Below are 23,511 nucleotides of genomic sequence, written 5' to 3'. Positions count from 1 at the left end.
TCCAACGTTCTGGGTTCGATTCCAACCTCAGGGCCTGTGTTGCTGATCATCCCATTAATCAGCCCTCATTTTCCTGCCTCTCGCCACAGTTCCATTTCAATTAAGCAAAAGTACAAGGTGGTTCACTTCAAAGTCTTTTGACACTCACAGTAAGTCCATAGACCATAGTGTCCACTTCACTGTTCACTACAAAAGTTACTCGTTTTACAAGTAAACAAACTCTTTATAATATTAAGGGGCTTTGACTGAAACAATTTTATTGGACTTAACACCTTTGTGACGAAAACCAAATTCCATTACACCCTTTCCATATATCCCTCAGTCCACTGAAATGCCACATTCCAGTGCAAATACCTATGAAATTCCTCTACAATGGAATGTGTAAGTGTGCAAACCTATCCTTTCAAAAAACAGAGAGGGCGAGCTCGCTACAATGATTTGCCTCGGCTTGTTACAAGCACTGGTGCATAATAGAGAGAGAGAGAGAGAGAGAGAGAGAGAGAGAGAGAGAGAGAGAGAGAGAGAGAGAGAGAGAGAGTGAGAGCGAGAGAGAGAGAGAGAGAGAGAGAGAGAGAGAGAGAGAGAGAAAATCTGGGGTCTTTCTTCCTGTGTGTATTCAGAGTAAATGCAGCATGTCAAAGGGGGGGATTTATTACCTCCCCAAAGAAAAACATTCTCCCGATGATGAAAACATGATTGGTGGACCTGGGTAGCCCGGCCCTAACGTCTGCTCCCACTGTCACAGTAATTACCCCCGGAGCCCCGTGGCATCCGACCTTGGGTAGAAAAGTCCCCGGGAAAAAAGACCACCGCCACAAATATCGACAAAAGGCACATTTGGATTCGCGCGGGATGTGACCTGGGAGAGTCGAGCTCTCTGTCCATCACTCGGATGTGTTTTGAATGGCTACAAAGGCCCCCAGAGTGAGACTTCGTGGGATTTGGACGTTGCCAAGAGCGAATGCCGCGTTGCCTTGCCAAGTATTAGAAAGAAGACAAGAAAATCCCCCACACACAGTAGAGAAATATCAACAAAACTGCAGTATAAAGGCCACATTCATGGGATTCACAAAGACATTGTAGGTTGATGGTATAGGGCTAAATGGGATGTATTATGCTGCCATTATTGGTCTTGCTTTGCCACAAGGTCCGAGTAGGCCTCTGTTTTATCTTCCAAGAAAAGGGGCACACAACCATGACTTTAGGGTGAGAAATACAGTTGCCCAGGCAGGCCCTTAATCTATCATTTCCACCGTCATTCTATCCACTGTGCATTGCCAAGTGAATTAAAACCACTTTAAGAAGCTCAACGAACGCCTTTTGTATCCCATTATCTCCCAGTTCCAGAGCCTTTGTGAGCAGCTTTACGCATCACAGAATCGGCGACGTCTTGAAAGGCCATTTGTGAAAGAAATATCCGCTCGTCGGATTCACAAATCCTTTGACCGTGAACCGTTAAAAGCAATGGCAGTAGCCTTCGAAATGGCTAAAGGACTCGGGCACAAGCCGCCCTATTCAACGTTTAGTTGCAGATTAACACTGAAAATATCTCCTTCACAATGTAGTACACTTTAAAACTCCTGTAGGTTGACATCACATAACACTGGGAAAGTTGCAAGATAATGTAAAGACCTCTTAATGTATGACAGACTGGGAACATTTCACTCCACATTCACACCTACCGATTACAGTATGCACACACTGCATTTTCCCACAAATGCAAGAGTTCATCAGGTGATTGCCATAGGCTCTTAAGCCACAAGGTTACCCAGCAAAATCTTACAGGACTCCAACTCAAAACAGTTGCTGGATCATTTTTCAGAGTCAAAGTCATGCACGAATGGCTAAGAAAACAACCTATTTCCTGTAGAAATGGGGATCACCTATTGACTTTTCACAAGTGAAATCTAATTCGCAAAGTCTTTTGTGTCGTGACGTCCTGTCAAAGTGCTCAGGTGTTCCTCCATTGTTAGCTTAATCTTGCAGACATAACACTAGGCTATATTTTCTTTTCCCTAAATTCAAAAAGAGCCAATGGCTGCTTCACCCTTGATCGGGGTTGTACTGTATATCAAATGCCTGGCTCTAGTGCCGTGTTGCTTCAAGTCAAGTGCGTCACGTTGAAATCCATTCAAACATCTACAGAGGTTTAGCAAACTGTGCATGGTTCACAGGAGTCTTGGCCATTAATCCAGTGGCTCAGCATCAACAGGAAGAAAATGTGAGTGAGCATCGGCAGGCATTGTGATGAAGGAATTGTCGGGATCTTCTTTTCAAGGAAAACATGAAGATTTGTTCTTGGGCTTCTGTTTCCAGAAAGGCGTGATGCAAGTTTCACCTTACTTTTACAAGGGGTAGTTGGACTGCCAGTAGGTTGGCTGGCAGTTTGATTGGTTATTTGACATTTTCCTTTTCAGGTTATCTATTCTACAATCTACAGCATTTCATAACTGTGATTCATGAGAGTTTGTATGGAAGATCATTTCATTTCACCCACAGGTTACAACTGTACACTTGTGATGTGATAAACTTGAAATTTAGGTTTAAGTATATAGACTATACTGACTGTTCTGAATGAGGACAGCAATTGAAAAATAACCAACATAAGTATAATAAATTAATTAAAGGTGTTAGAGCTTTATTCATGAGGTCTGTCTCTCGATCCTTTTCTAAAGCACAAACTAAACCTATACCAAAAAAAAACGCTTTAATCACAAATGCAGCAATCTCTAAACACGCAACTCAAAATAAAATGCGGAAACGTCGTCCGAACACACAATTCCTGCATGCGTGGGTACTAAAAGGTAAAATGACTGGGGTTAACTTCGCTGAGGCATCTCAGCCCGCTCCTGGGTCAAGCACACACCGGGCACCTTTCCACAGAGGGGGGAACACACAGAGAGGGTCTTGTTCCAGGGCCCATGTGCAGGTCAGTGCTGGCAGGTAAGAGTGAAATGATAGGCCTCCCCGGAGACACAGCACAGAGGACACACTGTTTCCCCCAACAGCTAACGCATCCACTGGAATGCAATATGTAGCGGCAGGCAGGTAACTTGCAGTTCACTGCATACCTATATACGAAAATCTTCAAATCCCCCGAGACCGACAGAACCTCGCCCCCATCCCACCCTGGCCTGCACGCCAGCCGTTCCGTCTGACACTTTGCTGGGAATTCGGTAACAGGAGATAGAGATGTGGTAACGACAGGTTATGCTAACAATGTGTTCTTTTTATTCTTTAAGGCTTTAATTAGGCACTGTCTCTATTTTGATCAAACTTTCAAAAGATTTCCAAATTTGCATTTTCTTGTCAGCGAAAAAAGCTGATTGGCTATTTTAGATATTTGTCATATATACGATGTAACAATTTTGAATCAGCCTCAGGTCTTAATGGGTTAAAATAATAATCAAAATTACAGGGGCTGAGACAGGACAGAGCATTAAATGGGGCAACGGCTGATGCAAGTCATGCCTCCGTAGTTTTAGTGTGTGTCATTTTTAGTGTGTGTCATCTCCGTCTATGAGATTCCATATCCATATACGAGAGGGCAAGAAGCCAGCAGGTTATCTCTCTACCTATTATATATAAACCATACAATAGCCTTTAAAGGCAAAACATACAATAGTGTGCATTCTTCCTAAAGAATGCACACACACACAACCCCTCACCTGGATCAAAGTCTAGCTCATGTGTTTAGGTTTAGATTTTTTCTTTTTTCTTTTACTTTCTGGACGATTGTTATCGCTCTTCAAAGCAATAAGCTGTGGGCCTCCTTGTGAGTGCTGTTAAGGAGTGGCTATAACCTCTCTCCTTTATCCGGTGTAGCGAGGACAAGCATAGCACCAACACATGCAAGAAGCTATTATTGCAGGAAGTAATCTCCTGACACCTGGACGTACCCTTGGCATAAACATCTGCATGAACAAAAAGTGCAGACACGCACGCACGACACACACACACACACACACACACACACACACACACACACACACACACACACACACACACACACACACACACACACACACACACACTATACAAAGTGAATATTCAATAAAAATTGAGAATGTTCTCAATCAGAACAAAGAAATATTCAAGTGAAAAATAAAGCCCTTAATCCATGGGTCTTCAACAGGGGTCTGACACTGGGACCCCTGAGTTAGCCTACTACAGGAAAGTTTGTATTAATTTACAGTATTACAGTATTAACATAATGTGTAATGGTCAAATTTTACACTCTTAGAATTAAATTAATACTGAGGATTTTACCGTGTACTGTCTGGGAGTAGATTTCACACTATCCAAAAGGCCACAAGTAGGCCTATAAGTATGTATAATCTCATAGTATATACTCGAGTCACACATGGCTACTTCACTTAAATCACTATTTTCAACACTTCAGTGCCAGTTCATTACTTCAACCACAGCTCTGCTCTGATGACTATCCCTGTGCCCACACACCTAGAAAACATGCCTTGGTGCCAGCTGTACCCTCAGACCCACCAACAACACGTGAAAACATGTTCAGAGAGGAGTCCGTGATCCATGCATTTCTTGACTTATCTGATGTTCTCCGAGAGACCAAAAACACGTGCATTACAGTATAATATACTGTAATTATATATATATCCCATAGTGGTGGCGATAGTGAGACACACTTTATAGCCATCATAAACGTCCTGTTTGAGTTATATGTGGTTTAAAATGGCAAGGTCACTGACAATCAATTCAAATAATGGATAATACAACAAAACAAATAAACAATGTGTCTGTGCCAATTAAAGCAATTTAGACAGACATTATGTACATTTTGAATGATCCATTAAATTCAGGAGCTCCCCACACTTTCTGAATGCTGGTCACTCACTGCATTCCACAGGGTCCCATCATAGAAATCACGTCACAAATAACTCAACCTAAATCGATTAACGGTTGCAAAATTGCTAATCCTACTTTCATTCTTACTATGGGTGATCAGTGATCAGTGATAATGATCAATGTGTTTTGTTTCCTTCATGGAAAGCAAGCATGACTGAACATGGAATTTCCACTCCTGCCTTTGGCATTGCCATAATGGCAGGTATATAGATCCACACTCATGCATTCACTCACGCGCACACGCACAACACACACACGCGCACGAGAGAGAGAGAGAGAGAGAGAGGGAGAGAGAGAGAGAGAGAGAGAGAGAGAGAGAGTTTGATCCTATGATGTGAAGGTTTGTATCATAATAACGTTTAGTTTAGTTTGGGGGGGATAATTAGCCTATTATCCACAGCTGGAATAACCACGTGTGGAGAGTCACTAAATCTTGCAGAGATCGAGATAAGTTGTCCGTGACTGTCCACTTGACTCAAATAACATGTTTTGAGGAGTGGAGCCAACAGCTAGACTACGAAAAGTAGTTGGGGCACATTAACATGATGTATTAAGCATTGTGTGCGGCGGTCACTGCGGTGAGGTGAGAGCACGTTTCTCAACGCGGCCCGGGGCGGTCAGGTTCAAACACGCATATTAAATAACATGCATAATGTTCAGCTGCAGCATTCATTTCATCCCCATATATATCCATATTTGCTTACCTTGCTCAGCTCGTCTTCCTTCTTCTCCTCATGTTGGTAAACAGGCATTTGCAGAAAATCCTCTTCGCAACAGATGAAGCTCACTGTGCATCCCATCCGAGCAAACTCACGCTGCACAGATCCAAACCCATCCAAAAGTGAACCTCACACGCCTGTCTGCACCCATCCAAACTTCACGCACTGCGCAGATGTAAACACATCCAAAAACAAAAGCCTAAAACAAACTCGATATTCTAAACCCAACCAAAATAAACTCAGACTGCATCTAAAATTCTGCAAAACGTAGCAGACTCATGGCCAGCCAGAAGATCACCCGCACTGAGCCAGGTAATAATAATATCCCGCTGCAACACTCGTAAGGTTTTGCCGAACTGATGCGTTTAAGCCATTGTAAAAGTTGTGTCGATACTGGCACTTATCTTCGGCCACCGTCCATGTGTGCGCGTGGTGGTCCCGGCTCAGAGCACAGCTGCCCTTAATGTTCGTGTGTCCCACAGCAGGATGGTGACTGCAGTCTGAGGACGGTTCCTGGTCCTGGAGGATAAACAAACAGGTAGAGGGGAGCTGCTGTAAAACCGCCTACACCTCAGCTGTTTCTAACCATTGATGTGATGTGATGATGGAACTCTTTGCCTTAATTCGACTGTAGGCTACACGGCGAAATAAAGGCACTTCTTTGGCATTTAAGTCTGCCTAGTGTCTAGTCTAGGGTTTTGTTGTTTATCAAAAAGTTAATCAATCATCAATGAATTGCAGGTGTGTCACCATGTGTGGATCAGTTTGTCTTGCTTCGAGGTCCCAGCTGGATACGTACGTGGATAGAGGGGCAGCCGCAGCTCACTACTACCCCCCTCCCCCCCCCCCACTATGCACACACACACACACACACACACACGCACGCACGCACGCACGCACGCACGCACGCACGCACGCACGCCCCCCCACACACAGATGGTGGAAAGTAACTAAATAGGCTACATGTAAATTATTACTGTACAATTTTAAGGTATTTGTACTTTAGTTGAGTAGCCTATTCCCTTTTACTTCTACTCCACTACATCTCAGAGGCAAATATTGTGCTTTTACTCCACTACATTTATTTGAAAACTTTAGTTACTTTATTATTGATTATTATTACAAAACAAGACATAGGCCTACACATGTTATACATACTACAGCCCTATACATTTCAGCCATTTGCGTGTGTTTCAGCCAAAGTGTCGTAATGTTCATTGTGAGCTTGTAGATCTGCTATTTTCAAAAGATTTATATACATTTGAAAACTTCTGGGACATTCAATGAGCAGGACTACTTTTACTGTTGGTACTTTAAGCAGCCTACATTTTGAATTGAAACACGGACTTTAACTTGTAACAGAGTAGGCTATTTCTATATTGCAGTATTGATACTCTTACTTACAGAATTGGACTAGGCCTACTACCCCCCCCCCCCTCCCCCACACACGTGCACGCACACACACACACACACACACACACACACACACACACACACACACACACACACACACACACACACACAGTAAAATGTGTTTATGAAGTGCTACGCTGTCAGCTTTAAATGGTTAGATTACATTTATACTTTGCAGTCACTTAGGCTACTGTACAGCCCGTTTTACTGTAGGCCTATAGTAACCAAGGAATGACCTTGGATTAATTGTTATCTGATCTTATCCTTAGTCTTATCTTGTTAGACTATCACTATCTCGTGTTTTATCTTACAGTAACTAATCTAATCAGTTTTAACCATTGGCACAAAGTTCTCATTCAGCTCAACAGTGTGCAGCTCATGAATGTGTTTGTGTAAAATAAACACATTTGCCCTCATCACCTTTGGTGTGTCGGATCTGCGTGTGCACCCCAAGCCAATAGGGTCCGCGTCAATATGCCGACGGTCCATTGGTCCGATCGACAACCTACCTCAAACCCTCACCCTAACCCTAACCTCCCCCGGGGCAGACACCTAAACCTAACCACCCACCCTCTCCCGACCCCCAGCGCACCTCGGACCAATGCTCCTTCGGAGCAATGGTCCCTCGGATCATAGGGTGCTTCCAAAGCCAATAATGCTGCTGCTCTGACAAAACTCTGTCTAATCACAGGTTCACAACTGATGATATTTCTAATGTGATTAATCCATTCTCAAATCTTCTATTAACTGCTAGGTCAGAAGAACTACCTGTAGTAATATAACTAATAATAATAATAGTAAATATTTCATTCCACTTTTGTCTTTTAGGGGGCTCAAGTAACACCAATAAGTACCAGTGGTTGGGAACCTCTGCTCTGTATACTGATCTTTTGAACACTGGTGGATTTCTTTTGAGGTATAGGCTATTTGTAGGATACTTCAATTGTATTTTCCCACGTTTTGCGATACTTCTACTCCACAGTCCACTACATCTCAGAGGCATATATTATAATTTTTAGTAGCCTACATGTAACGTGTGTGTGTGTGTGTGTGTGTGTGTGTGTGTGTGTGTGTGTGTGTGTGTGCACGTGCGTGCATGCATGCGTGTCTGTCTGCATGTGTGAGAACTTAGTGTTATAGTGCCAGTTTTGACAGCAGGACTTTGGCTGACGAAGGCCAAGAACATCAAGCCAGGGTGGAATACATTTGTAGCTATAGCCACCATGCAGAGGCCAATGAGGCCCATAAGGCCTGGGTAATAGCTGGCAGGCCCAGACAGGGACCTGTCCTTGAAAATAGAAATAAAATGAACGCCAAATACAAGTATGCAATACGGTACATTAGCAAACAAGTCAGCAGGCCCTGAGTGCTCACTCCACATGCTTAATAATGATATCACTAATTTTTGGAAAGCGGTAAAGTCCCTTAACAGGGCTAAAGCAGTGCTCCCATGTAATGTAGACAAGGGGGTAACTGATCCAGTAGGCATCGCTGACCTCTGGTGGCAGCATTATGAAGCTCTGTTTAATTGTGTTAAAGGTGAGAAGAAAGCACTGTTTTTAACACTCACGAGGTCTACTGTGATAAGGAAACTTGCTGATAGAAAAGCCAGTGGCCTGGACAATATTACTGCAAAGCTGTCTGGCCCGAGATTGGCAGTGTTGCTGTCTATCTGCTTCTCTTTCGTGCTGGTTCCTATAATAAAAGACAAAGCTGGGAAAGTTGGAAGTAAAGATAACTATAGACCCATAGCTCTTGCTAGTATGCTGTCTAAAGTCTTAGAAAAACTACTCCTAGTAGCAGTGGGTTCCAACAGCTGCTCAATATCTGTTCTAATTATGGTATTGACTTTGATATTAATTATAATGCTAAGAAAGAGCATGGTCCTGATATGTAGAACTAAGGACGACCTTGAACTCAAGTTTCCTGTTTTTTACCTGTCTGGTCAAACCATGTGTGTGTCTAAAAGTACAAAATATTTTGGGCACATTATAACAGACACCCTAGACGAGCATGACGAGGATATGTCTAGACAGAGGAGAATGCTCTATGTACAAGCGAACATGTTGGTTCAGAAATTTCAACACTGTACTATTGATGTAAAGGTTAACCTGTTTAGAGCTTACTGCATCCCTCTCTATAATGCCCCACTGTGGGTAAAGTATAAATGGGAGAGCTTACGCAAGCTTCAAGTAGCCTACAATTACTGTTTTAGGATTCAGAGCCATGTAATAGAATATTACATGGCTCTGAATCCTAAGACAGTCATTATATATATAAATTATTAATGTCTATATCTAAGGCTCTGGACCAACCTTTCCAAAAAAAGAAAATGTTGTGCAAATTTGTATGTCTACTTGCCAAAAGTTGAGGTTTCTGCCCACCAGAAACAATATAACAGAGGTCAGTAGTTGCTGTAGTTCAAGGGGAGTCTTGAGCAGCAATGGTGATGCTCAAGTGTTTTGTTCTTTAATGGAACCACACTGCCCTCTTCTGGATGATAAGGTAATCGGATTGAAATAAACATGCCAGATGTGTATATCTATGAATTTCAATGTTGTAACATTCAGCAGACTATGAACAGCCAGTGCAGCCACAGCCAGAGAACAAAAAAACAGAAGGTTGTCCATTCTGCTCACGTGGTGTAATATCACTGCTTCAAAGCAATGTAGCTGAAAAATATAAAAACACATCCTCTGGACTGGAGGCTCAAAACATTTGTACATGTGATGTTATCTCTTATTTCCTTAGTTTCCTTTAACAATGACCAGATCATACACAAAGATATAGAGACAGGCTGTACCCACAATAAATACTAGACGACTGTTATGGCCCATAATATATTTTATGCCTGTATGTTTACATTTTTGGTTTATATGTTTGTGTATGCTACTACCCACGGATGGGCTTCGGATACCGTACAGCAGGGTTCCCCAATAAATTTTCCTCAAAGGCCATATTTTGACTAGCGTACCAGGCTGGGGGGCGAGTCCGCACGCGCGAGCCGATGTCGAGGGTTTGCCCTGAAAATTATTTTTCAGGGCAAGACCCAATTTACAATTTACAATTTACAATTTAGGCATTTAGCAGACGCTCTTAATCCAGAGCGACTTACATTAAGCAAGAACAAAAAGCATGGGGAATACATCACATAAAAACATTTAGCATGAAACATGCGTAAGCTAAGAAAGTAACAGTGGAATATATAAAATGAAACTATACATATAAGCTATACATCTATACTACTATGATATACATTATGTACTATGACGTGCTATGACTACATACAATGCACTTATGCTGTTTACATAACATGCTATAGGTCTGTATCAAATGCTATCCAAGTCTACAAAATTGCTATCTAAGGGGGTGGGGTAAGTGCACCATTTGAAGACCCCATTTGAAAAGGATGCCCATTTTGACATGCATAGGCTACTGACCCCCATGTAATGCCATTTATATCTGGGACCCCTCCAAAAGAGAAAAACATTAACCCTGCCGTACAGGCTGGATGGTAAACTCTTTAACATCCGTCGCCTCCAAGCCACTACTACTCACCACTAGAGATGTCCCGATACTGTATCGGTATCGGCCCTTTTTGGTCATATCGAGTCATATCGGTATCGGCGAATATGCCAGTCTAACCACCGATCCGACGCAGGGGTAAGGGGTTGCCAACTTGACACTATGGCAGGTAAATAAAATGAGTTTGCTTTCGAGTTGCCCAAACTGCAAGTGCACATTTGAGTGAGGAGTCTGCTATTAACAACGCAAGATAATAGGATCGCATCGGCCTGGCCTCTGCTGCCTTTGGAAGGCTAAGGTCCAGGGTCTTTTAGAACAGGAACTTCACCCTCTCCACTAAAGCAGCTGTGTGTAAGGCAGTCTGCCTCTCGACGCTGCTCTACAGCTCGGAAGCCTGGACACCCTACGAGAGGCACATAAACAGTCCAGAGGCCTTCAATATCTTCTGCCTACAAAGGATCCTGGGTCTCACCTGGGCAGACAGGGGGCCCTATATTGAAATTCATGACCGGACCAACACACCCAGCATCACAGCGCTTAATAATAATAAAAACGGGTTGTCTTCAAATGCACCACATTGCTGATTTTATTAGTGCTTCATGACTTTTCCAGCAAAGAGATAACATGAAAATGAGACATTGGAATATAATTGTGGAGAATAATATTGTAAAGCACAATGATATCTTTGGACTCAAAAAGCAGGGCTATTTGATCACTTTTCTTTCAATGAATATCAGCCGAGGACATTTATATATATATATATATATATATATATATATATATATATATATATATATATATATATATAAATATTGTATATTCTAAAACCTGTATATATTTGATCTTAAAAAGGTAATTTTACCAAGTCAAACCACAACATTGTGAAATTTGTCTGAAGATGAATTGCCCAGGCAATCACCTGGGCAATTCACCTAATAACTTAAAAGAATGGTGTTTTTTAAAGCATAGTAGGTAACTTAGCCTACAGTAAGTTTTGAATTATAAAATCCAAAACACTTTTACGGACTGGACACTCTACTAGTAACATTACATTTAATTTGTCGGTGTAACTTGGTGTACTGTGTAAGTAATGATATCTGTCATCTTATCAACCATTTTACTAATAATTAGTTTGTTCTATTGACTAAGAAATAAGTGTGTTTGTGATTTGCCTACAAATGCTGACTATAATTAGCCTGGCTCCGGTCCTGAATCTCTAGCCACGCGGGGGGAAAAAAATAAAAATGTTCTGGCGATTGTGAAACGAAATCAATATGTGTCAGGGTTATTCTGATAAAAGGTTAGTTTGTTCCGACATAATAAGAGTCAGACAGGCATTAGTCTGACACACTACCCCAAACCCTTACCTAACCTCATAGGGAAGCCACGGGTGACTTTCATCCAGCAACGCATGTCGGGAGCCATGGGTGAGTTTTAACCAGCCACACGTGTGTTAACCTGAAATTGCCCATAGCCTAGTTTGTTCGTAGGCCAACCAGTTGACCAATGTTGTAACTTCCATTAGTCAGTGAGTCAGTGTCAGAGTTAGTAACATTCATTATTTTAGTCCAGCCAAAAATATTGGAATTTCAGGTATTGATTTTCTTTTCATTTCAAAGTATAAAAATAGATAGGCCTACATAGCATTTGTCTTGCATTTGTTTGCGTTTTTAGCTTAAAAACATAGAAAAATAGGATATTCCTTCATACAAAATACACCCAATCGAATCAACCATCATAAGAAAAAACAATATCATATGGAAGCTTTCACTCTTCTTTCCAGAAAGTGAAAGTTTACTTGTCTGTCGGCTACTAATACAATACGATTGTGGCATTTCACCTCTCCCATTGTGAGGTCTGGCTTGATTTCAAATAGCTTGATTATCTGTAAGGGAAGAAACAGAGGTTAAGTACAAATAGTTTATATTGTGTTAGGAGACAGATGCTTCTATCTAGCTCCAAAGTATACTATATCTCTATCCACAGAATTACCCCAGGGATGTTGCCTTATTTTTAAGTTCCTGCTATGATCAATACAAGACTTTCACACACACGGATTAACAGTAAGACGCCTGAGGGGGAGAAGCGATTTCGCCCTAAAGGGCCAGGTCGCGTGCACGCATCCGCCTGGGTGACAGCAGACTGCTGGCAAGCGCTGCCGCTTTGGAATGGGGCGTCAAATCAACATATCAGCCTGGGTGACAGCAGATTGCTGGGCAAGCGCTGCCGTTTTGGCATGGGGGGTCAGATCAACATATGGAATGAATTCTGTACTGGCCATATATGGAGCGTGCATAGGGTTTCTGTACTGGCCATATATGGAGCGTGCATTTGGTTTTAGTAGCTCTGGTCCATAGCCCGAATGCTAATTCTGCCCTGCATTAAGGCTATGGAACCGATGGCGTCTAGCTCTCGCATGAAATGCAGACCAGCCTCTCTTCTGTAGCGGGAATATAAAGAACGTTTTACCTACTTTCCTTAGTGGACACACTCTGAGCCCCCCACCACACGTATAATATGTACTTTTAGTTACTCTACTGCGCCCTCTACTGATATTGCCCAGAGAAAAACCTCATAGGAAAGATCTTTTTCCGTCCGGTGAAAACAATCCCTTTCTGGCCAAAAAGTGCATTTTGCACGTTTTCATAGTAAATGCGACCTATGGTCGCAAAAAGCTCCTGCCACACAAGATTAGAATGTTGTTGCTAGAATAGATGACCATTTACAGAACCCATACACAGTCACCCAAACAGAGCGGACACACTGCAATTTTAAGGAATTATGAGGCACCTTTGCTGGATTTCTGGATAATAATACATTCTTTCAATGTATATGAGATAATAAGGTTTAATGGTAAGGGTGTGATTACATACTGTAGGGGCAGTGTACCTCAAAGTGCACTCTAGGAAACACCAAGGTTCCTAGAGGGTGTTCTAAATGGACCCTTACAGATATGTAACACCGAGTGTGTACAAATGGGACCGTCGTACACTCTCAGAGTTATAGGGGTCCTTGAAATGTAAGTTTCAGATCCACTGACATACAGTAGGGTGTATTGGTGAACGTGTCAAATGGCTTCACCAGGTGGTCACTCACTCGAGACAGGGCCAGATACAACTCCAGCTCTGCGATCCGCCGGCCAACACAACCCCTGACCCCGAAGCCGAACGGGATTGAAGCGAAGCCGTTTGGCCTGGGCCGACCGTCTCTCAGCCACCTCTCAGGCCTGAACCGCCACGGCTCTGGGAATACCTTTTCGTCGTGGCTGATGGCATAGTGAGCCAGTGTGAAGGTAGTCTGGAGAAGACAGAATAAATAAATATGATGGTCTAATATTTATTTTCATCTTTGCATTTGAGATCAGTTAAATCACTTTGCCAGGACAATTGCAATTAGAGGTGTGCATTGGCAATGCCCTCACGATTCAATTCCATTACGATTCACTAGATAACTATTCGAATCGATTCTACGATGCATGACAATGCATCACACTTTTATAAGTTATAGAGGATACTATAATTAGGGCCTATTAACATTAGTAATTAGTGTTAGCAGTAGTAATCAGTTAGTGCCATTACAATTAGAGATTTTCTGTAGATTAAAATAACTTGTATTTACATTGTTTTGAGTGGTGCAACCACTCCAAGGAACAGCAATGTCCTAACCTATGTCCCGATGTTTAGAGTACCAATAGGGGGTGCTGTTGCACCACTCGCTTCAGACTGGTCTGATTATTTTAATCACACCAACATGTGAACTGAGCAATGCAGAGTTTGTGTGTGTGTGTGTGTGAGTGAGATGCTGCTCAACAGTGCCACTGTAGGTCACCCAGCAGAATTGCAGCTGTTTCGTGCTCAGACAGACATAGGGACATACACACATAGTCACTAACAGCAGCGGTTGGCACCACTCAAAAAAAAGAAAAGGTTTACAGTGTTGGTGCGTCGGTGGCTACGTTTACATATCACACCCACCTTCTTTGGAAAATAATATCCACCAACGACAACATCTTTTTCTGTAATGACTCTTCCATTCATAGGAACCACAGGGTATATCCTGCAATGCAAGACAATGGTGGTATATATTATGGTATGGTATGGTTTGGTTTGATCTAATTCAGTTCAGTTGATTTTTTTCTACCTGACATTCAGCTCAATGTGTAAACACTTGCCTCTACTGTATGTATTGTGTAAAGTATATTACTGAAATGCAGGTTTTAGCCCTATTTCTGTATTCCAGTTGCGCACTGTTTTGCTTGCAGTTTCTTTTAACTCTAGTTTGTTTTTATAGATATATTTGGGGATTTTTTATTTATTGGATAGCGTACACAGTATGGTGAGAGATGGGGAGAGACACGCAGCAAAGGTCGTCAGGATCGGGAGTCAAACCCGCGACACGCCGTCAGGCTGGCTTAGAAGCCTAGGTGCCCAGACCGCTACACTAGCCGCCGGGCCACTCTTCTTGTTTTACTCTATATTTCCTGTTTGTTTGTAATTGACCATGTACTGTACAGCACTTTGAACGATCTCGGTTGTTGTAAATGTGCTTTATAAATAAAGTTTGAGTTAAGTTTACCTTATAGATAGCTGAGTTACTATAACTTAGTTTACCTTAGATAAATTTAAATTGGCTTCGTTTAACAGCACAGATACAGTACAGTACATAGAATATAATGACAGAAAATGCCCAGAAGGGTTAATACACTGTGAAGAACTTACAGGTAATGCAAAGACCTCCTATGGAAAGACAATACATATTGTGCATACATTTTAACGATTAGTTCTGCTTTACTTTACTAGGCCTGTGAGAAGAAAGTAAACAGACAATCATCACAGGTCCTTGAGTCAGAACAAAATCCAGAGTGTTGCGATTATGTGTTTGATTAATTATCTTGTTGAGCCACCACTGGGAAGCCCAAATACTGCAAATGCATAGATGTTTAGTAGCCATATTGGGGGTCAAACCACAGCAAATAGACATTTTCTACTCACTCAATCAAACCTGATTTATACTTTGTCATACGACGGTGTTGTGTTGCGTGCTGAAAATAGAAGGTCTACAATCCCACTTGTTAGTAACGCACTGTGAGCCTGTCACTCGGCTATTTTCACTATGCGACACCATCACAGCAAGTTGGCTCTCACCTCAGTACTTCCTTGATAACAGCCTTTAGATAGGGCATTTGGGTAACGTCCTGAGCAGAGGGGATCTGGTCACCTGGGACATGTTTGGACACTTCCTCATAAAGGGTGGCCTGTACTTCAGGGTATGTGGACAATAGGTACAATGTCCACATCATGGTGTTGGATGTCTGCAGCGAGTGACAATAAAGGCAAGGCCATGGAATAAACAGATGCATGCAGTGGATGTAGATTTTGAATATTATTACAAAGGTTGTGGCAAATCTGGGGAAAAAAGCTTACCACTAGCTTTTTTCCACAGATGTGTTCATAAAGGTGTCTACTATCACATAACAATTTGTTTCAAGCCAACTCCCTTGGGAAACTTTGTGACAGGTGCTTAAAGTTGGGGTACCATTAATATATAAGGCAAAATTTCCAAAATGTCATTATGCTTTAAGTAGCTTTTATGCTTTTCATGATTCTGAATCCATTGCAAGCATTATGCACGAAAAACACTCCTTGGGCTAAATTCGGTCGTAGCCACAAATGTGCAGACCTCATCACATTTGTGAAGTTGGCTATGGCGTGTATTTTTCATGCTAAATGAATGCTTGCGATGGATTCAGATTAATGAAAACTCATATAATTCACTCACCGTGTCCACGCCAGCTAACAGCAGCTCAGTGACACTGCTGTGCACCTCTTTGTGGCTCAGATGTGTGTTTGACAGCAGGTACGTGAGGTATTCCCCCTCCACTTCCTGGTTCATCATCACGCGCTGCTCAATGGCCTCTATCTTCTTATCAACCAAATGCCCCGCTACAAGAGGTCCAGAAAGGGATTGTCACGTTATTTCATCTATCCACAGTTTGTTACCGTGAAGCACCGTGCAACTTGTTTTGAGAGGTGCTACAGTACATACTTAAAGTAGTGCCAAATCCAAAATGAGTTTAACACACACACACACACACACACACACACACACAAACCTAAAAAAAAAGGAAAGAAAAGTATGTAATTTATTCTAATTGGAAACGTACCAAATTTGAAGATGCCCTCCCAGGCGGCGAGGTAGCGCCCCCAGAAAGGAAGGAGGCTGCGCGTCCACTTGGGCGACACCATGACAGCCGTGGAGTTGATGAACATCTGAGCTATGGAGTCAATGAAGTCCTGTGTACCTGAAGGGTTGATTTGGACAGCAAATTCTGATTTAGTTTTAGTCACGGTCTTTTGAATAGAATTTCATATAGTTTTAGTCGTATTTTAGTGAGGGGCGCTGGCTCCTCCTATGTGCGGCTTTGAGGGTTTGTGTGAACACAAACATTGAATACAAAGTTAATTCCCATAGACAGTTTGAGGGTTTGTGTAAACACAAACATGTGTAAACACAAAAGTTGAATACAAAGTGAAGACGCAAATTGTGATTGGCCAGAATGAGATGATGTATGATGACGTGTGATGATAAGAGCGCCCCTCACTTCACACAGGTGTGATTTTTGAGGGGCACACACAGCAACACATTGCAGTGTGATGCATTGTGGGCTTGTAGATCTCCTATATTCAGAGTGCAATACCCAAGCATGCACAACCAAACATAAAATGACTACTGGATCACTTCCCACTATACTAGTCCCTCCCTGACATTTTAATCTAGTTTTTGTTGATGAAATTGACAATATATTTAGTCTTAGTTTTAGTCATTATGGCTTAGTTTTTATTTAGTGTTCATCAGTGAAAAAAGGTAGTCCAAACATTTTTGTCAGTTTTACTCGACGAAATCAACACTGTGTACCTGCAGGGATCTCCTGCTCCAGACAGCCGAGTCGTGACTCAAACAGGATGGAAGAGATACCTGAGGGAAAGAGGCAAACATCTTTACATAGGGCTGCAACTGTCACTTATTTTCACAATGCGTTGCATCGCGATTCGCAACACATTGTGAGCTTGCAGATCTGCTATTTTCAAATGGTCAAAATTTATAGGGCTGAAGTGGGTAATGTATGTTTTCTAATAATATTCCAAATCTACAAAGCAACTAGTAACTAAAGTTTTCAAATAAATGCAGTGGAGTAAAAGTACAATATTTGCCTCTGAAATGTAGTGGAATAGAACAGTAGAAATTGTTCAAGTACAGCACAAATACCTCACAATTGTACTTAAGCACAGTACTTAAATGAGTAAATGTTCTTAGTTACTTTCCACCACTGCTGAGTTGGGAGGTTTTCCCACCTACCCTCCAGGGAGAATCGGTAGAGCTCATTGGACAGGTTGGTCACCAGGTCTCCGGTGGGGCTGCCCCGGCGCAGGTGGCAGATCCTCTTGATCAGATCTGTGACCACCTCGTTGATCACCTCTCCATACTGGAGCGAGTCTTTGGGATGCAGCATGCGCTTGTTGAGCATCGTTCTCAGGTTGTACCACTTCTCACCCTCCCTGGCCAGCACAGGAAGGTTCCAAAAATAAATAATAAATAAAGGTTAACTTAAGGTTTTCAATTTTCATTCATAATGCATACAAGTGTGTATAAAACATTTACTTAACGGAAGCATATGAAATGTTTGAGGAGTCTCCTCAAACATTTCATATGCTTCCGTTTCAGTACGCGTATCCGATGCAGCCTTTTCAAGGTTGGATGTGAGAGCAACGGTAAGTGCCAGGTGATAACTTGTTTCCCAAAGGTCAAATTTGTGATTTTGGGGGATAAACAATTACCTCAAGAACATAATTTGCCTGATATCTCATTTGGCTGACCAGTTGAAACACCTTTCCGCCCCTGTAGTTACTGCACTTTGGCCGCACTGCAGCATAGCCTATTTAATTACAAATACAATGGAAATGCCATTTCAAAATACTGCCAAGAAGGAACTCCCATACTGAACAAAAATGTATATTACGGCTGGTATTCTCATTTGTCAGACAGTGTGGGGTGGGGCTTGGCTCAGAACACAGAAGTATATCCACGTCTAAGTGGAACGTCAGAGACACTCGCCACCACCCCAGGGACAACTAAACGTTTTCACGGCACGCTGCCATCAGGTAGACAGGTGACACCGCAGTATCATATGCCAAACAAAGAGACAGTTTCCACAGTCAGGTGGCCATCGTCATACATGCTCCAGTGGCACTATCACTTTGTATACCGGTATGTGTAGAATAGATACACTGGCATTCCTATATGCATATTTGCTGATACATTATGTATTTTATTTGCACAAGAGACTGCGGAACTCTGTCTTTATTACCCATCCATCCATCTTCAACTGCTTATCCGGGTCGGGTCGCGGGGGCAACAGTTCCAGCAGAGAGCTCCAGACTTTTATTTCCTTTTCCCGGGCAACATTAGCCACGTCAACCTGGGGCGTTCCAAGGCCAGTGGGGAGATATAATCACTGCCATCTGGTTCTTGATCTGCCTCCCAGTGAGACCTGCACTGACCGAGGACCTCTCTAGGGCAGGGGTTTTCAACTGATTATGAACCAGGGACGACCACCCTGACTGAGAATTAACCTGGGGACCATCATTGTTGTGTTGGGAGGGGGGATACCGTCGTGGTGTGGGGGAAAGAAATTAACCTTCCATATTAAACTCATGTTGCTGTTCATTGTAACTTACTCTATGAGTAAGCAGACACTTGCGGGCACATGGGCACATTTCTTTATAATGGTGACTCAACCAGGCAAACCGGTATGGTTTCCCTTGAGATTCTACCTCACTTTTCTGTGGAACTTCTTGACATCAGACTTCCCAGTAACTGACGACATCGACATCATTTGTCACCAGATCATTTACTGCATTGTTTCTCAACTTGTGGTCAATACAATAAATTCAAATATGAATCTTCACTTTCCTACATTACTAAATGCATGGTCAGGGACCACATGCAACACCTTCACGGACCACCAGTGGTCCACGGACCACCTGTTGAAAACCCGATTCGCCGGCTGATCTCACACTCCGTCCCTTTAATAGTTGTACTCATATTTGTTATTCTTTTTTTTTTTAACTAAAGTTTTATCCCACGATTTTTCAACCCATTTTTTCACCCAGTGTCAATTATCTTTCTCCTTTTTCTCACCATTTGTTTGTGAGGGTACCTGATAGGTATTTCGGGACTCATTTGTAGATCTGTTATTTTGTGCCCTGTCACCCTATGCCCATGTATTTTTCATGTGCCTTAGGTCACCCTGCCCTGATGTTCATATCATAGCTGTATCTGCCCCGTGAGATATCTCCTGTATCCATCATTCAGTGACGTCTTACATTATCTGCCCCTCTGTGAACAAACATGTTTTTTGACCTTGTTGTTTGACACGTTTGTCTGTGTATTGATTACAATATGCTATTCTGGACATGGTGAGAGATGATTTTGAATGCTGTCCGGAGTTCTACCATCTTCTCTCCCGGTATAATGGGTAATATATCTAATGGAAAATCCTTCTAGCTCTGCTTGTCTCACTGGTCTTCCTTGTGTGTGTCCTTAATTCTAAGGTATTCTGGTTAACTCTGAAATACTTTGACTTTTACTAATTTTAGTATTGTAGTTGTTCCTCTAAAGTATTTTTCCTTAAAGTTATTAATTTAGTATTATAGTTTAACAGTATAACATTCTGGTTAAAGCTAATTATTAACTTTATAGTCTAAAAGGTTTATAACCATTTCTGTAAATTGTTACAGGCCCTCTGCATCGGTTTTTGGTGTATTGACTCAGATTACTTTCAAAAGTATTTCTACAGTTCCGGAGTTTCTTGCTCTGTTATCGAAGTTATTATACAGTCCTTTCTTATTAGTATTATTAAATATGGATCCTTACTTTTTATTTCCATTAGTACCTAACCTAGGAGACACAGGGAGAACATGAAAACTCCACACAGAAAGGACCTTTCGCCAACCCCCGATTTGGGTATGGGCACAGATGACGTAGAGGAGAGAACATGCCCCCAGCGCCAGTGCCCACAGCGCAACCCAGTGCTGTGAGGCGACACTGACAGCACTACTGACTGTGCCACCGTTGTTATTCTTATTATGAAATGTTCCTCAATACGTGGGTAGTTTGCAGAAATATAATTTCCAATGAGGAGAGGGAAAACACACGTCCAAAAACCCAACTTAGTTAGGTGCTAAGCAGAAAGCACCATGCTACTCTTCATCAGAAACACGCAGGCACTTGTGGGTGCAATCAATAAATAAATCACATTTCAACTGACGCCTAATTGTGAGAGCTGCACTCACTATTACACTAAACTTGTGATGACAATAAAGTGAAGTTCAGTTGCCTTTATACACGTTCAGTCAGTGTCCTCGTAAAAGACACGTACTAGGGGTGGGGGGCTGTCACGCTGTGAGACTGCACCTGTCCAGTCTCACAAAGTTCCCACCAAACACCTTTAACTCTACATTAACCATTGGCTCACATGACTGGACTTTGCCCTCGAAAGCTACTGAGGATACAGTAGCACAGAATTAGAGGTGCAACAGTTAATTGAACTAACTGATTAAACACAATTATTGAGAATTGAGAATTAGTTTTAGATGATTTTGGCCGTGAAAGTTAATTTGAAAAAGCTACAAGCTCACAACGTGTTGCATTGTGATCTGGTAGATCTGCAATTCTCTGATTATTAACACATATTTATATTTATTATTGCAACACTGTTAGTGTTGAGGAATTAGGGCTTAAGTGGTTTTAGTCGATAAAAAAATAAAATAAAAATAGTGTTGATTCTTTGAGACATAAAAACTAAAACAAATTATCAAAGAAAACACACTTCTCGGTTATTTGGAAAAGTAATCGAATTGAAATCGAATTGTCACTGGGAAAATAATCGCTAGTAGTAGTAGCCCTGCACAAGCAGTTGAGTCATCCTCAACTGCTCATATTTTGCCCAGGTTTTTAGTAGTTTGCAAAGAAACAGAATACTAGCTCGGAGCTCCTCAGATGTGTGAAGTTCTTACTCTGTGAAGGGTCCATAGCCGAGTCCATTCATATCACGGTACTCCGTCCATAGAGACATGTCTCCTCGGCTGGGGAACTTGCCCTCCTTCCTCAGGACTTCCTCCACTAGCTCTGCGCTGCACAGTTGAATTGATTTAAGTCCACCTCTGTATATAGGCCCATAGATCTGCTTCTCGTATACCTGTGGATGTTGAGGAAAGTGTGAGACAGATGGGCCCACGGAGAAACTTGGCAATTATGGATATTAGCAGCCAGTCCAGTGGCCTACAAGCCTGCATTTTACTCTGCCTGGTTTAGCGGATCTACAAGATCACATAGCAATGTATGTGACATGGTGTGAGCTCGTAGATCTGCTATTTGTGACAAGCGACACCGGCGTGCAACCAAGGATAAAACAAGCATTACAATCCCAGGCTAGCATTTGCTCGGATAAAGTGCATTAACAATGTGTTAATGATTTTGTGAGTGCTAATGCCTGTTAAGTATTTCCTGCACCAGAGACGTTTAGATTTGAACAACAACAATCCTTTCCTGTGGGTCAGCTGGGACTGGTTGTCATCAGGGGTGTTGCTGTAGCAACAATGGTAATCCAAGCCCGGCCAAACCGGTCCTTTCCATTTATTCATGGTTGCCGTTCCTCTAAATGGGACACCCCTTCTCTAAAAGAGACACCCTTTATCTTACAATAGCACAGCAATGAAATGTTGAATATCTCTTGATTAAACAGATAAAACCAGGGATTTCTAAAGCACAGTACAAAAAACATACCTGATTTTGAATAACGCAAGAGGAAATCTTGATTTAGTGTGGAACCCAATATCAAAACAACTACAAGGGTAGAGGCCGTGGGACCTTCTGGGGACACTGGCTGGTCGGAGAGCTGCTCTAGCCCCTCCTGCTCCACCACACATTGCTTCTGCCTGTGTAGGGAGGAGGCAGCTACAGAATCTGGCCTTTGCTTGCTACTCATGGGGCCCCAGCAGGCAGCAGCACAACCCCAATTCCATTATGTAATACACAATCCACCTGCACTCAGGACTCATACAAAGCACACAGATTGAATTACATGCACACAGCCACACACACAGTACTACAAGTTACACATAATCCTCTTACTTACAGGCACATAATTGTAACTTGTCTATATTGCAGAAACAGCCATGTAGTGCTTTTAATTAAAGTGTAGAAGAGAGACGGGTCAGAGATGGAAAACATGCAAGACATGACCGGAGTCGGGTTCAAACTTGGGTCCTTGCCACTCACAAGGTCCATGTACACTGTACAGTAAGTAGTCCATGGACTGGCTGAGCCACCAGGCACCCATTATCTTGTCAATGTCTTAGTTGCCTTTTGGTACCGTTTGTTACATCTTGTCTTCTGTATAATTTCTTCTCCATTAATAATAATATAGTAGCCTAATAACAATAATAATTTATTTGAGGTACACAAATAAATGCAACCACAAGTGAACATACGGTACCTGTAGCTCATGCATTCGGTTGAGGTAGCCCCGAAACACCAAGTTATACAACATCTTCCAGGGGGTGACGCGGGGGAGGTCCTCCAGGGTCCGAAGCTTGGGCGGGGAGCCAGAGAGTGAAGCCGCCACTGAAGACGAAGTGGAGCCGGTAGAGGTGGTGGTGCCTCCGGCCCCCCGGGAACAGACCCAAGCAGAGGCTACAGCGGGGCATATGGGCAGTGACCAGTGACTGCTGCTCCGGTGCACTGCGCGCTGGGCCATCTGTGCAGCCATGACGGAGGCAGCAGGAGGAATGGCAAACACACAACAGCACCGCCACAGACTCCCAGAGCTATGCACGGTGGGGAGGAGCCTTGTCTGTGAAGGGAAAGTTTAACCCCAACCCCTCCAGCCTAGCAGTGGGACAAAAACAAAGCCCCG

At 42.5% G+C, this 23,511-nt stretch overlaps 2 protein-coding genes across 5 annotated transcripts in view; both read right to left on the bottom strand.

Moving 5' to 3' along the window:
- tns1b (tensin 1b) overlaps positions 1 to 5,873 on the bottom strand; it is a 271,361-nt gene extending 265,488 nt beyond the window's left edge. For all 3 annotated transcript variants that reach the window (XM_080785765.1, XM_080785767.1, XM_080785771.1), the window contains exon 1: positions 5,583 to 5,873. In XM_080785765.1, the coding sequence (XP_080641891.1) occupies positions 5,583 to 5,678 (96 nt within the window). In that variant the 5' untranslated portion in view covers positions 5,679 to 5,873. The remainder of the gene's footprint in view (positions 1 to 5,582) is intronic.
- A 5,532-nt stretch (positions 5,874 to 11,405) lies between these two features.
- On the bottom strand, positions 11,406 to 23,387 carry LOC308330617 (sterol 26-hydroxylase, mitochondrial-like). Of its 2 annotated transcripts, XM_080785559.1 has the most exons (10): positions 23,092 to 23,386; positions 21,611 to 21,792; positions 17,892 to 18,091; positions 17,451 to 17,510; positions 16,699 to 16,836; positions 16,314 to 16,477; positions 15,680 to 15,846; positions 14,510 to 14,591; positions 13,632 to 13,832; positions 11,406 to 12,420 (listed from the first exon to the last, which is right to left on the bottom strand). In XM_080785559.1, the coding sequence occupies exons 1-10, from the start codon at positions 23,362 to 23,364 to the stop codon at positions 12,289 to 12,291; spliced, it is 1,599 nt and encodes a 532-aa protein (XP_080641685.1). In that variant the 5' UTR covers positions 23,365 to 23,386; the 3' UTR covers positions 11,406 to 12,288. The 2 variants fall into 2 exon arrangements, 1 of the variants encoding a protein (XP_080641685.1); XR_013965507.1 differs by lacking the exon at positions 14,510 to 14,591 and having other exon boundaries at positions 12,279 to 12,420; positions 23,092 to 23,387.
- Between the last annotated feature and the right edge of the window lie 124 nt (positions 23,388 to 23,511).

The sequence above is a fragment of the Protomyctophum bolini genome (genome assembly GCF_963924005.1).
Source record: "Protomyctophum bolini genome assembly, chromosome: 16".
Classification (NCBI taxonomy): domain Eukaryota; kingdom Metazoa; phylum Chordata; class Actinopteri; order Myctophiformes; family Myctophidae; genus Protomyctophum; species Protomyctophum bolini.
Note: the sequence above shows the minus strand (reverse complement) of the source record. Positions and strands in the feature narration are given on the sequence as shown.

Coding starts and splice junctions, on each gene's coding strand:
- LOC308330617 (XM_080785559.1), bottom strand. CDS start 23,364: ATGGCTGCACAGATGGCCCAGCGCGCAGTGCACCGGAGCAGCAGTCAC. Junction 14,592..15,679: donor GTTATCAAGGAAGTACTGAG/GTGAGAGCCAAC, acceptor CTTGCATTGCAG/GATATACCCTGTGGTTCCTA. Junction 13,833..14,509: donor GATATTATTTTCCAAAGAAG/GTGGGTGTGATA, acceptor TGTCTTCTCCAG/ACTACCTTCACACTGGCTCA.